This window comes from Betta splendens, chromosome 2 (genome assembly GCF_900634795.4).
Source record: "Betta splendens chromosome 2, fBetSpl5.4, whole genome shotgun sequence".
In the NCBI taxonomy this organism is placed as follows: domain Eukaryota; kingdom Metazoa; phylum Chordata; class Actinopteri; order Anabantiformes; family Osphronemidae; genus Betta; species Betta splendens.
The window spans coordinates 5,524,702-5,539,795 of record NC_040882.2 but is presented as its reverse complement, the minus strand read 5'-3'; the positions used below and the strand labels follow the sequence as shown (position 1 = coordinate 5,539,795).

The 15,094-nt window shown below is 46.1% G+C and overlaps 2 protein-coding genes across 6 annotated transcripts in view; one reads left to right on the top strand and one right to left on the bottom strand.

The window, feature by feature from the left end:
• The window catches only part of LOC129603781 (protein NYNRIN-like), a 54,826-nt gene that overhangs the window by 14,460 nt on the left and 25,272 nt on the right, over window positions 1–15,094 (top strand). The window lies entirely within an intron of this gene.
• LOC114866447 (NACHT, LRR and PYD domains-containing protein 12-like) overlaps window positions 6,122–15,094 on the bottom strand; it is a 128,763-nt gene continuing 119,790 nt past the window's right edge. For 2 of the 5 annotated variants that reach the window (XM_055506781.1, XM_055506778.1), the window contains 7 exons: window positions 13,164–13,389; window positions 11,035–12,919; window positions 10,521–10,691; window positions 9,543–9,716; window positions 8,367–8,540; window positions 8,033–8,206; window positions 6,122–7,436 (listed from right to left, as the gene is read on the bottom strand). In XM_055506781.1, coding sequence (XP_055362756.1) covers window positions 7,349–7,436; window positions 8,033–8,206; window positions 8,367–8,540; window positions 9,543–9,716; window positions 10,521–10,691; window positions 11,035–12,919; window positions 13,164–13,389 — 2,892 coding nt within the window. In that variant the 3' untranslated portion in view covers window positions 6,122–7,348. Of the gene's footprint in view, window positions 7,437–8,032; window positions 8,207–8,366; window positions 8,541–9,542; window positions 9,717–10,520; window positions 10,692–11,034; window positions 12,920–13,163; window positions 13,390–13,545; window positions 13,625–14,345; window positions 14,484–14,584; window positions 14,697–15,094 lie in introns of those variants that run through there. The other 3 variants (XM_055506780.1, XM_055506777.1, XM_055506782.1) reach the window with 3 other exon arrangements.

The following is a 15,094-nucleotide window of genomic DNA, read 5'->3' as shown; positions in this document are numbered from 1 at the left end:
GGATGCCCAACGCTGCTCGGCTGCCCGCAATTTGGCAGTCTGCAGGTAGCTCAAAGGATTATTGTCTGTATACACCACACACTTGTGGCCCAACAGATACTCCCTAAACTTCTCGGTCATGGCCCACTTGAGCGCAAGAAACTAATTTCATAGAGCTATAGTTATCCATATTGCGCTCTGTGGGCCGAAGGACTCGACTAGCGTACGCCACCGGTTTCACCCCGCTGTCAGTCTCTTGCGAAAGAAGCCACAAGCTCATCATGGCTTGCATCGATCTCCAAGATGAAGGGGCGACTAAAGTCTGCGTAAGCCAACACTGGAGCAGACACAAGCTTGGCTTTAGGAGCCTCAAAGCTCTGTTCGCACTGAGGGGTCCACTTTGAGGCTAGAGCTTGGCCTGAGCCTCTCTTAGCCGCTTTGCCCGTCAGCTCTGCTACCACACGATGCAAAGGACCAGCCAACTTCGCAAAACCTTCCACGAAGCGGCGATAATAACTGGCAAAACCCAAAAATGTGCGCAACTCTAACACCTGTTGAGGGCGCCTCCATCCAGACACCGCCTCAACCTTTTTGGGATCTGTAGAAACTCCCTGACCAAAGATGACATGGCCCAGGTATCCTACCTCCCACTGAAAGAATGCACACTTTTCAAGCTTTGCCTTCAGTCCCTCATTGTACAGGCGACCCAGGACCATCTCTAGTCTTTGAAGGTGCTGGCTGATGGAAGACGATAAAACAATGATGTTGTCGAGGTATAACAGGAGAGACTGCCCTTGCTGGTCCCCAAACATCCTCTGCATCAACCGTTGGAAGGTGCTTGGCACATTACACAGGCCAAACGGCATCCGATTAAACTCAAACAGCCCAAATGGGGTACAGAATGCCGTTTTCGGCCTGTCCTGTTCTGCCAACGGCACCTGAATATAGCCACTGGCTAAATCGAGAGTGGAAAACCAGCAGGCTCCAGCCAATGCATCCTTTCCTCAGTTCGAGGCAGGGGAAAAGCATCCTTTCAGGTTTTGCGATTAAGGAGGCGGTAATCTACACACAAGCGCAGACCACCATCCTTCTTTCGCACCAACACTATGGGAGAAGCATATGGGTTGCTGCTTTCCCGAACCACCTGAGACTCCAAAAGATGGTTAATATGAGCCTTTACTGCTTTGTATTCCGATGGGGGAATACGGCGGTACCATTGTCGGACCGGCACGTCATCGAGCAGAGGTATGTTGTGGGAAAGCAGGTTGGTACAACCCAAGTCATGCTCATTTGAGGAAAAGACTGACTCATACCGTTGTAACAGGGATCTGACCTTTCCCTGATCCTGTTGTCCTATTGCTGACAGATCTAGGGACCTCACCTTGTCAAGCACGGTGGGAACAACACTCTGACCGCTGACAGTTGCCAGTGTCGCTCGTTCTTCTGCCACCCCTGCAGGGAGGCTAATTACCTGAGCCTCGCTAAGATTACAAAGGCTTGTTCAAGGATACAGAAGGACAGCCACTGTTCCCACGTTTACCACAGGCACATATGCAGTGCCTCGCACCACCTGCACTACACACGATGACACCAGCAGTCCAGCCGGTAACCCAACCTCAGGGGGCTCTAGCAATGCGGTTCCATTTGCAAACTGTTCTGAGCAGGTGCTGGCAACCAATTTCATAGTTCCCCCCGGCACACGCACAGCTTGTCCGCCTCAAACCCGCACCATGCCATTAAGAACATCGGGCCTGCTATCTCCTAGCTCATGGCATCTCTGCAGAGCATCAAGGACTGAACGAGGTGCCTGCAGCACATCCGGTGACTCAAACAGGGAAACCCCCAATGACCCGAAAAGCTCCTTATAACATTGCCTTATGACATTCATCCCCAGGACACCAGGGGTGAAGGGCACAGGGCCAGGTGGATCTTTTACAACCAAGATCCCACAACGAGACATAACCTTCCCACACAGCTCTACGTCCAACTCCAAATAGCCTATGTAGGGGATGGCCAAGCCATTTGCTGCCCTTAGCCGCAGCCAATTACAGGAACAAAGACGCTCCTGCCCCCGGAAGGCGAACTGTTCTACAAACAAACTCTCAGGGATGGTGAATACCATAGAACCAGTATCCACCAGACAAGTAACTGGAACTCCTCCAACAGAGACACTAATATATGGACATGGACCAACTAAATCCCCTACTACCCCAACCTTTGAGCCTAAGGATTCCCCTCCTGAGTTGTGGCTCTGCAGCTCAGTGGGATCTAGTTTTCCGTTTGCGGTGCTGCCTGAACTGGTCTGTCTCTAGTGGACACACTCCCTAGCAAAATGGCCAGGTTGCTGGCACCTTCTACAAATCACCGGGCCAGGCCGACAATTTCTACCTGAAAGGCGCAGGGCTTGTAAGGATGCTACAGTTTGCACAAGTTGGTGTAACTGTTCTTGCTATAATTTCATCAGATTAATCACATCTCCCAAAGTGGGTTCCCCTGCCCGGGCAGAAGAGCCAGTCTGAATGCCACCCTGCACGCTGTATTGAAGGCCATATGCTGAGGGCAGGGATGAACTCCCTTCCCTAAAACTGTCTGGCAAACCCTCTCGTTCCCACATCAAGGCCCTCAAACGCAATTCCAACAATAAAATTGTAGGCCGTCGGCGAACACATTGTCTGAGATTCCTAGGCAGAGAACCATCGAGGACATGCTCCATGAACTGGTCACAAAGCAGTACCTCTGCGTTAGGCATCCCATCTGGGGCCTGCTGCTTAACTTGTGCCATGAGAGCCATAAGGGCCAGAGAGAACTCCTGTAGAGTCTCGCCCTCAAGCTGATGCCGGGAGAAGAACTGCTGCTGTAAGGCAATATACAGTAAGACAGCCGTAGAGTTCTGTTAAAATGGCGAGCACCTTTTTCAAAACCCCCCGCTCTACGCTTGAGCGAAACTTAATTTCCTCTCGAGCCTCTCCTTCCAAATGATCATAAATAAAGAGAGCCTTATCAGCGGCGGATAGATGTTGAGCACGCACACATGCCTCAATCTCCTCAATCCACTCAGACACCCCCATACCAGTCTTACCGTTAAAAACGGGGCACTTACGGTCCCGAGGTATAACGACTAGCTATACCTCCGATGATGTAGCCGAAGCACCTGAGGGAGGCACAACCATCCGAACTTGCTGCGTAGCCTCAACGGAGACGCTCATTATCCGCTTGAAGCTGTAAAACCCAGTCTTTTAGTTGCTGCAACTCCTCCTCCATACTTATGGGGGACAGGGTCGAGGCTCTACTAAGGCGAGAAAGAAAGAAAAAAAAAAAAAAAAAAAAGCGCTGCTGTTCTGGCTTCACAATATAAACAATATCACTCAGTCTCAATACAACAATTTAAATCTAAGCACAGCTCAACAAGATTGAACATGTGAACACTTTAAATGCCCCTTTAAATGGCGATCCTGCCATCTACGCCAAAATGTGACAGGGCGGCAAGAGCCCGCACAGAAAGGGCGCCAGGGGAGGCAGAGGAGGACGTTCACACTCGATAATATTTATTCTTTAAAATGTATTGCGCAATTAAAATACACCACACAAGGTAAGTTAAGTAATATAAACATCAAAAAATAATAAAAACCAAAATCACACCATGCAAAACCACAGCAAACAAAAGTAAACAAAACAACAAAAGCAACAAACTAAAAACCAAAACAAAACCAACCAACCTAAATTAACAAAGATACCGATGAATCACCAGTTATAACACACACACACTCGCCAACAATGTTTTCCGCCTCTTAGGTCCTGGACGATCCGAGGGACCGAAACCGAGACACAATAAAAAGAAGAAGCCAGAAACAGCAGCGTCGGGGAAGGGCACAAACCCGTGGGTCACTCGTATCCAGACCCAAAGCAGTAGTCTGGATTGGTGCAGCTGTGCTTCCCGGTCGCTGCCCCCGCAGTCGTCGCCTACCAGCGAGGCTCCGCTCTCCCCAGCCGCTGGCGGCTGAACACCACCCGCCGCGACTCGAGCTAATTTCAGCCCGGATAGCTTTTATTATGACGCCGGCTCTGTGAAGGGGTCCGGCTCTGTAGCGATCGCACACAGGCGCACCACTGCAGCCACGGATAAACCACAACCATCTTATGCGGGTGCTCACCTGCGCTCCTGGGCACCAGCCACAAGCCAACAAAGAGCCCTAATCAGGTGTTCACCTGTACTTAAAGGCACCAGCCTGGCCCGCCTCCCAGGGAGCCAATTATTCCCAATCTTGGTTGGAAGGTGGGTGGGGCAAACCGCCACACCACCACACCTTTTTTAGTGTACTATTTTAGTCATTTTTTCTCGCTGGCGAATAAATTGAAAAGTTGTGAGATAAAATGTATTATTTTAAAACAGTTTTTTTAATCTTCTGACCCCTGGTAATCTTCTCTTTCTGACGGCCTACGCCGCCCTGTCACACTAACATTTATCATAAACTATTAGTCAGTCAAACAGAAAATCAGATGTTTTAAACTTGATGTACGTCAGGGCACAAGAGATTAGTTGTTTGTGTGAGAATGTTCCGTGTCCCCGAGCGCCGCTCGTGGCAGCTCACTGCTCCCCCAAGGGGGATGGGTCAAATGCAGAGAACAAATTTCCCCACTGTCGGACTAATAAGAGTTTATAAAAAAAAACAGCACATGACTGTGTTGGATAAGAAAAAGCACAAAGACACAATTTTTCCCCTTACAATATGCTACAGATTTTTCTCAAGAAAATCTGACTGGATACATCTCTTCATATAAGGACATTTACCTATATATTTTTCTCTTATAAAATATTAAAAATTTCATCCACGTCCCAGGTCCCCAAGGTCCCAGGTTCAAAGCCCATCGAAGCAAGTGTGTCCTTGACTAGCTCCCTGGGCGCCACACTGTGGCTGCCCACTGCTCCCCTCAGGGGATGGGTAAAAATGCAGAGAATAATTTCCCTAATGTGAAAACACACACACACACACACACACACACACACACACACACACACACACACACACACACACACACACATACACACACACACAATAAACAGATACTGATTATTTCAGGGTGGCACGTGGTGCAGTGGGTAGCGTGGTCGCCCACAACGGTTCTGGGTTCGATTCCCAGAGGCGGCCCAGGTGCCTTTCTGTGTTGAGTTTGCACGTTCTCCCCGTGTTTGCGTGGGTTCTCTCCGGGTTCTCCGGCTTCCTCCCACAGTCCAAAGACGTGCATTAGGTTGATTGGCTTCTCTCCATTGCCCGTAGGTGTGAGTGTGTGAGTGAATGGTTGTCTGTCTATGTGTTGCCCTGCGATGGACTGGCGACCCGTCCAGGGTGTACCCTGCCTCTCGCCCATAGCCAGCTGGGATAGGCTCCAGCACCCCGCGACCCCGCATATGGGAATAAGCGGCTTGGAAAATGGATGGGTGGTGCGGTGGGTAACACTATCGCCTCACAGTGTGAGAGTGCTTGGTTCAACTCCTGGAGGCACCTGGTGCTTTTCTGTGTTTCTGTTTGGTTCCCTCCGGGATCTTCCCTCCCACGGTCCAAAAACATGCATTAGGTTGATTGCTCACTCTTAATTGTGTGTGAAAGGTTGTTTGTCTATGTGATGCCCATACCAGCTGGGATAGGCTCCAGCCTATGTTCTCTCTGACTCTTACTAAACCTATTCTGTTTCTAATTATATGAATAAATGTGTGTATGTAATGTTCAGTGTTTAAACCAACTAAACCTAAATGTGAATCTCTACTAACTAAACCAAACCATCCCACGGTCATTTCTTCTTCTTTGTCTTCTGTTCATAGAGATGGATTTCTGGTCTGCTGGTCCTCTGTTGCTATGGTTACTGTCCAACTGTGGTGGAGAGAATGCTCTGTCTTTATAGAGAAGAAACCTCAATCAGCTCAGGTGGAGGAGAGAGAACAGTCTCATCATAAGAATCACATTGAACCATGAAGCTTGTGTAGAATCACTGCAGCTTCATGTGTGTTGACTGAATGTGTCTCATAAATGTTAAAACGCTTCCAGAAGAGAAGCTTTAGCAGCATTTTGCGTAACACCACATGATTTTTTGTCTGTTTAATTTTGGGCTAAACTCAACTAAAAATCCAGTAAATGTAGCCTTTTGTCCTGCTTCACCCTCCTGTAGCCATATTTCTGTCAGAACTAGAAGCAGCAGAGCTTGTTTGGTGCTTGGTTTTCCTGGAACCACATCCTCAGTTCTTGCAGCTCATCCTGTTCATTGAACAGTCAGTGGGTTTCTCCATGTTTGTCTCCAGGTGAGAAGCTGCTTCACTGCTCCCAGCATCACTGATCTGGAAACACGCTGCTGCCTCCTACTGGTCCAACATAACAGCCACTATAGAGGAGGCATAAGCAGCTACACGACTGGAACACTGAGGAGAAATGAGACGAAGGAGACGAGGAAACAGAACCAGTGGTTGGAAGAGTCCACCCAGAACCAGCTCACGTTCTGGCTTCTGACACGTTGGTCTGGAAATCAGTTCATTATATGAAACAACAGATTTTTATCCTTGATCATAAATGAAGGATGTTAAAAAGCAGAAAGATCCAAGTAGTATTTAAACACTACACATCACTGGAGAATGAAGCAAGTTTTATACAAGTGAAAACAATAAAAAGGTTCCTCTTGGTTCCAGGTTTTTAAATTTGGACTAAAACCATATGAACAACACTCTCTTTAATACACAGGACACATTTATAGGTTATAGTTAAAATTCATGATGGAGCCAAATACATTTGGTAAAGAATCCAACTCCCTCCACAGGTGAACACATCACAGGTGTAGGTGGGTCTGGATCAGTACCCAGTGGGTTCTGAATCAGGACCCAGTGGGTCAGTACTACTAGAATCTCTGTAGGGTTTTAGGGCTCCTCTCCAGAGATGAGCGCCATCTAGTGGCCTGATGGAGTATTTACCACTGACACTGTTTGCCACTGTTTACAGCAGAACACAAAGCAAAAGTAGTTGGACACAATGAAGCAAAACTTTAGCAGCTGTTTTATGTTAACAGGTCCTCACTGACTGTGGTGAACATGGAAGTAGTGAACCTGCAGACTGATCCATGGTCTCTGATAGAGACACAGCCAACGTTCTCTGACCAGGGTTTCCATTAGAGAAGCAGAGCCGTCAGTCTGGTCTCTCTCTGATCTGATTCGGTCAATAGTTCTAGAAGCTAAAGCCCATTTGTTGTCCTGTAGCTCTTTGAGCCCAGGATAGTTAGAAAAGAACAAAGCTCCAGCTGGTAGTAAGTCCTCAGTCACTGACCTCTAGAGGAGCCTGAAGTAGAAATACAGTCAACACTGTCCCCGATGTCTAACTACTGCACCACACGCTTATTTTCTTATTGTTCTGGTTCCTGTTTCAGCCTGTTGTGTAGGACGCTCTGCTCCAGGTAACTTGGACCAGTCAGAACTTCTCCATCTGCAGAGAGAATGAGAGAGCAGATCAGTGAGTGTCTACAGAGACTCCCTTCATCATCTGTCACATCCAGAACAGCAGAAGTGGAGCAGCTGTTAAGCTTCCTTTTAGCTCACATTAAAGTATTGGACTGAAGCATCAAGTCTGCTGACTTTGCACATTTCACTTCAGTCCACAGTGAAACAAACTGCTGAGTCATGGCTTTAGAGACGACTTCCTGTTGGTCCATCACAGACAGAGTCGCTGTGTGGTGACCAACATCTTCTCTGCTTTGAAACATCAGCTGACACAGAAACATGAGAAGCTTTGGAGCAACTAATGACAGAAGGACACAGACACAGATGTGATGACTGGACTTCAGCAGAGGTTCTGCTCTGGACCAGCACCACATGGTTACTACATGGAACCATGGTTCTATCAGCCAGACTGATCTCAGAGCTGTGACACACATGAACCTGATCAGTAGTTAGTGTTGATGCTACGACACTTTGATGAGTGACTGGAGCTTTACAGGAAACACTGGATCTCTGCTGTGACACTAACTGAGTTTAGTCCAATACTGCTGAAAGCAGCACAGACTGACTCCAACCTCTACTGACCTCAGAGTCTGCAGTCCATAGTCTGGACTCTGCACCAGGTCACGAAGAGCCTTCACCGATGAATCCTGCAGCTTGTTGAAGCTCAGGTCCAGTTGTGTCAGATGTGACGGGTTGGACTTCAGAGCTGAGACCAGAGAATCACAGCTGATCTCTGACAAACTGCAGCGACTCAATCTGAATAAAGAATCAAAGATGAAATGTTGTCATGTTTTTCTCTCAGATTCTTCAACAACATCTTTGTGTCTTTACTCTGATTCATTGGTTTGCTGATTCTCTGTAGGTGCTTTATACAAGTGTCTTTATTTAGTCTCAGTCAGTTCTAAGAGTCACTGACCCCAGAGTCTCCAGTCGACAGTGACGACTCTCCAGAAAACCACACAGACGCTTCACTCCTGAATCCTGGAGCTTGTTGAAGCTCAGGTCCAGTTGTGTCAGATGTGACGGGTTGGACTTCAGAGCTGAGACCAGAGAATCACAGCTGATCTCTGACAAACTGCAGTAAATCAATCTGAATAAAGAACCAAAGATGAAACAGTAGAAAACAATGAGTCAGTTGAAACCATTCAGCGTCTCATTGTGTGTTTGGAGCTGAAGACACTTCAGAAAGTAAAGGTTTTGAACCTAGAAGATCCAAACATCAGAACCAACAGGATGCAGGTTAAAACAGAAACAAAAACTGATTAACATTAATGACAACACGCTGCTGCTTCAGCTCAGATGTCGTGACTTCAGCTCTTTAACTCTGCAGCTCCACCACTGACTCCATCTGGACTCACTCATGTTGTACTGACACATTTATCTGAGTTTCTACTAAAGGTCTGCATGAGTCCAACTCAGGTTCTGGATACGTGACACGTTTATAGAAACAAACAGAAAATGTTCTATTGATGGAATGACATCATCAAAGAAAAACATTTTATACTGAGAAAACATTTAATAGAGTCAAGCTGGTGGAAAGTGTCAAACAAGTACATCCAGAACGTCTGATTATAGCATCTTGGGTTTAAATATTTGGGTCAGAACCAACATGATGGAGCCTTAGAAACGTGTAAAGATTTTCTGAGTCATTAAACCTGTTTTTTTTTTCCACTGATAAAATAAAATAATAAAATCACTGAATTAAACTAAAACTAAACAGTGAACTGACGAAACCACTGAAGAAGAAAACAGACTTGTGTGGATCAGTGGAGCATCAGCCTCATGTGTCAGCACAATGTTCACATCACATTAAGCTCACACAAAACTAAGACATGGAGTCTGACCTCAGAGTCTCCAGTCAGATTTTTATCCCTAAGAAACAATCTGGGTTCAACATTAAAAGAGTATTGTTTTATATTGTTGTTTGTGTTTTAATGTTTAATGCTCATTCAGTGGAACCAAAGTGATCAAACTATACAGTAAGTGAACAAAAAACAAACTATTAACTCTCAGGAGTGAAACCTGCTGGTTCCCTGAAGCAGAACCACAGTCAGAACCTAGAACCTAGAACAGTAACAGTCAGTGAACTGACCTCAGGGTCTCCAGTCGACAGTGACGACTCTCCAGAAAACCACACAGATGCTTCACTCCTGAATCCTGCAGCTTGTTTCTACTGAGGTCCAGTTGTGTCAGATGTGACGGGTTGGACTTCAGAGCTGAGACCAGAGAATCACAGCTGATCTCTGACAACCTGCAGTGACACAATCTGAATAAAGAATCAAAGATGAGGATCAAAGCATTAATAATGAGTCAGATTTGTCCTGATCACTGAGGTTTAGTCTAAAATGAGCAGAGTGACTTTGTGCTTGTGTTGTTGTGTCGTCATGATCTCAGCTTCTACACATCATCCACATGTCAGCACAACATTCATACACCTTTTAAAGTCAGCACTGATTCACAAGCTGCTGCTGGAACCAGTAGAAAACCAGATGTGTTGGATCAAAGACTTCATCTGGTTCCTTTCATTCATCGTCTTCTCTCTAAATCTGAACTATTCTGTGTCGTCTGATGGAAAATGTTCAGACTAATGTTTGGATCAAACTCCAAACTGACCATTATTGATGAAGTGAATCATTTTTAGAACTGATCCCAGTCACATGGATGTTCTCTCCTCTGGTTCTACATGAACCTTCTGTAGCAACATGTCTGCAGCCTCATATTCATGCTCCTGTTTCCTGCTTGTGTCTCTACAAAGTGACATCATTGTCTGACAGGAAGCATCACACACAGGTTGAAGTGTCGCCTGTTGATGGAGACGAATCAGACGCCACTAAAGATCCTTCAAACATGTGGAGACATGAGTCTCTGCTGCTGAGTCACATTTACAGAAAAAGACATCACAAACTTCTGTTCATGAGCTTCATAGACTTTAGAGTCACAACAAACTGTCAATCATTCCTGCAGGTTTCTGACACATATGAGTCTCTTTTGATTCTAGATTCAAGTGGAGACGTTTGAAGTGATGAGCTGAAAAACTGCTGCTGAGACATGAACCAGGAAAAACACTGACCTCAGAGTCTGCAGTCGACAGTGAGGACTCTCCAGTCCAGCACACAGAACCTCCACTGAGTCCTGCAGGTTGTTGTTACTCAGGTCCAGATGTGTCAGATGTGACGGGTTGGACTTCAGAGCTGAGGCCACAACTTCACAGTGAGTCTCTGTGAGTCCACAGTCAGAAAGTCTGTGATGACAGAAAACATAAAGTCTATAAATGTGAAGTGTCTGTGACACAAACTGACTTCATGAATGTTGAAGCTGAAGCAGCTGTAGCTCAGTTGGTCACATCCATCACAAAGTGTGAAACTAAGCTAAAGCTAAAGTTTCTCTGTTGAATTTGACTTAAAGCTCCATCGAGCAAAGAAAGACAGAAGAAACTGATGTTCACTAACTTTACAGCTGCTTTGATCTGATCCTCAACAAAGACGTTTGCTAGGAACCAGTAGTTGATGTGTTTCTCTTCAACACTGAGGCTTCGGCTTCATGTTGCTGTAGAATATTAATGATCACATTAACGCTGGACTTACTTAAACTTTCTGCAGTTCCTCACAGCTGGAATCAGTCTCTGTCGTCCCTCCTCTGATGTCTTGTACTGGTTCAGGTTCAACTCATCCAGAACCTCCTCTGACATCTGCAGCATGTAGGCCAGAGCTGAGCACTGGATCAAGGAGAGTTCCTTCTCTGATCTGTTCTCTGACTTCAGGAACTCTTGGATCTGCTGATGGACTGAGTGGTCGTTCATCTCCATCAGACAGTGGAAGATGTTGATGCTTCTGTCTGGAGAGATTCTATCACTGTTCATCTCCTTCAGGTTGTTGATGATTCTCTGGATGGTTTCTGGACTGTTCTCTGTGTGACCCAGCAAACCTCCTAAGATTCTCTGGTTGGACTCCAGACAGAGGCCATGAAGGAAGCGAACAAACAGGTCCAGGTGGCCACTTGGACTGAGGAGGGATTTAAACATGGTTCTGTTCAGGACAACATCCAGAGATGAATAAACTTTGTTATAATAATAAAAAGAAGAAAAATGATGACGTTTATTTGTTCCGTCTTTCCTCAGAAACTCCTCCAGTTCCTCCATCTTCCCGTTGGTGTAACAGAGCATCATGTGAACAGCAGCCAGAAACTCCTGAACGCTCAGATGAACAAAGCTGAACATCTTGTCCTTGGTTTTCCTCCCTCGCTCCTGTTTAAAGATCTCTGTGAACACTCCTGAACACACTGAGGCTCCTCTGACATCGATGCCGCTCTCTTTCAGATCGTCCTCATAGAAGATCAAGTTTCCCTTTAGCAGCTGCTTAAAAGCCAGTTTAGCCAATGACTTGATGTAGTTGCTGCTCTGTTCTGGTCCGTACTTGTCTTTAGTCCGATCCATCTGAAACCCCAGGAACTCTGCGTACATCTCCGTCAGGGTCTTGGGCAGCTCTCCTCCCTCTCTGGTTTCCAGCAGATCCTCCAGAACCGTAGCAGTGATCCAGCAGAAGACTGGGATGTGGCACATGATGTGGAGGCTTCGTGACGTCTTGATGTGGGACATGATTGTGTTGCTCTGCTCCTCATCTGTGAATCTCTTCCTGAAGAACTCCTCCTTCTGTGGGTCAGTGAACCCTCTGACCTCCGTCACCACCTCAACAAAGTCTCCATGAATCTGATTGGCTGCTGCAGGTCGTGTGGTGATCCAGATGCGAGCAGAGCGTAGTAGTTTTCCTCTGATGAGGTTTGTCAGCAGCTCATCCACTGAGGTGGACTCTGTGACGTCACGTTGACCCGTCTCCTTCTCACTGGTGCTACAGTCCAGTTGGAGGCGACTCTCGTCCAGTCCATCAAACACAAACAGAAGTTTGAAGCTGCTCTGGTCATAGTTGCTGTTTCCTGATGACTGTAGATGTGTAAAGATGTAATTCAGAGCCTCCAGGCTGATGGACTCAGTTTCTGGGATACATTCATGAATGAGCTCTGACAAACTAAACTTCTGTCCCTTCAGTGGATTCAGCCGACGGAAGGTGAAGGGGAAAATCAGATGCACGTCTTGATTGGACCTTTGTTGGGTCCAGTCCAACACAAACTTGTTCACAAGGACTGTTTTTCCAATCCCAGCGATTCCATTGGTCAGCACTGTTCTGATGCGTCTGTATTTACCAGGGGGATGTTTGAACAGGTCACTGGGCTTCACTGGCTCCTCTGCTGATCTTTGCTTCTGCTGTGTCGTCTCAACCTGTTGGACCTCATGCTGTGTGTTGATGTGTGAATCCGGCCCAGCTGTGATGTACAGCTCTGTGTAGATGTCATCCAGACGTTGGTCGACTTCTGACCAGCCTGGTTTCACACACAGAAACTGGTCTTTGAGGTTTGATTGAAGCATCTGCTGGTAATATGTGATGGGCCGTGGCTCTGGTACTAGAACCATCAGATCTGGGTCCAACAAAACACAAAGAAGACAAAGTCTGAGGAGTCAACAAATGTCTTGTTGATTGATTCAAGTATTTGTGTTATTGAAAACTATGAAAGAGCCTGAAACACTAGAAATATTGAAAAGAAGAACTTTGCTGCATCTGACTATTAGATTTTGCTCCACATTTAACCAACTTAACCTCCAACACATCAGTAAATGTGTGATTGTGTCTGTGATGTTAAGTGTTGAGATAAATCCTCTTACTCTGCAGACAGTCAGCCAGTTCCTCCTGCTTCATCCTCCTCAGGAAGTTCACGGTGATCTTCAGAAACACGTCTCTGCTGCTCTTCCTCTGCTCTTCATCCTCACCATCCAACTCCTCCTCATCCTCCCTCTGACTCTCTAAGCATTCTGGGTAATCTGGACTCAGAACCTTCTGCATCTTCTTCAGCTCCTTCTTCACAAACGTGACAATGTTTTCCTCCAGCAGCTGGAACAGAAACTATATGAATGACCTGATCCAACTAAAACCATGAAGCCAAACATCAGATCCATGTTGGACACACTGACATCCACTGGTCTAAAACGTGCAGCATGAGATGATTAAACACAACAGATGAACAGTAGTAGTTGTACATGTACAGACCATAAATATGGAGTCCAGCTGTGTTTGGTGCTGCTGGACAGACTGAGCACTGGGAACCTCTGAGCTCTGCTGGTCCACTCTGTGGAGGAACCATGAAGAATGAGTCCACACAGAGACACACACAAGGTAAAGGTCCATGAAGTGATGTTATATGTGAGCAGTGAGTCAGAGACTCCCTGTAGTGGTGAAGGTTTACTGTCAGTCAGTGGACTCAGTCTCAGCTCTGAACAACATATATCTCTGCCTCCTTCACTGAACAAGGCTGAAGTGTTGGAACAAGGAGTCTGCTGGGATCAGACTGGTTGTACTGGGCAGCTCCCAGTGGGAATACGTTGAACTAGGAACAGTTAACTACTTCCTACATTCATTCATAGTTGGACGTCGGCTCCGGTGTCGACGCTGGGGACAAAGTGTCGTCTCCACTGCTACAACATCACAACTAAAGTCTCCAGTAGTAACTTCAATTTACTGCTACTAGTGAAGAAGCTTTAAGACATTTGACCAAAACCTTTATGTAGAGACGTCAATAAACAGATTTGATCAGAGATGATCAGCTGCTTTCTCTGACGTCAGCACTTCATTAGAAGAGGAGCAGCGCCTGAGACCCTCTACAGGATCAGAGCTTTAGCTACTGCTGGATGGAGATTTGATCAATGATCAGTGTGAAGAACGTTTCTCCTTCACATCAACACTTCAAACACAAATCAACCAGATCAAGAAATTGAAACAACACAAATATTTATCATCAGAGAAACTTTACATCAGATTGTTCAGAATGATTCAAACTGACAACAACTCACTGTGACTCTGATGCAGGTCGGTCTTTGAAATTCATAAAATCATCCTTTGACCAGTCGCTCTTGAAGGACACACAGCTGGGTCCAGGTCCAGGTTCAGGTCCAGGTTCAGGTTCAGCAGATCCTCGTCTCTGATGGGACCTGATAGAAAAACACCTACAGTGACTCTCACACATTGAGTCCTAAATGAGCAGTAACAGTAAATCAGTGATGTGTCTGTGACTTGGAGACAGAATCATCACCTCTGAGCTTTGTTCTGGTTCTCATGGTCCCCACACAGACTGGTTTTAGAGGGAGGGGCTCCCTCCTCTCTGTCCTCACACTGATTCATGCTGCTGGATTCACACTTTCTACCTTCATGTGGAGATGAAACATACATCATTCATCTTTAAATCAACCCAAATCTTTCTTCATCATCATTAGCTGCTCCTCCACTGATTGTCTCTTCTTCTGTGGTTCATATCAGTGTCAGCTGGATGCAGTCAGACAGTGGGAGGCAGAGGAAGCTGCACTAGCTGCTTTACTTCTGTCAGGGACCACAACCGGTCTGATCACATTGATATAAACTAACAGTGAATCACAAAGATGTCACTTGACTCACACAGTGACTCTGACTCTACAGTAACTGCTGAGTTTATTGAACTGTGCAGTACACATTCTGTTTCTGTTTTTACTTATTGATGCAATAACTTCACTAATCCTGCATCTTCACTGAGTGGTTGGTCCAAAGCTGGAGCTGACTTTATCACTGT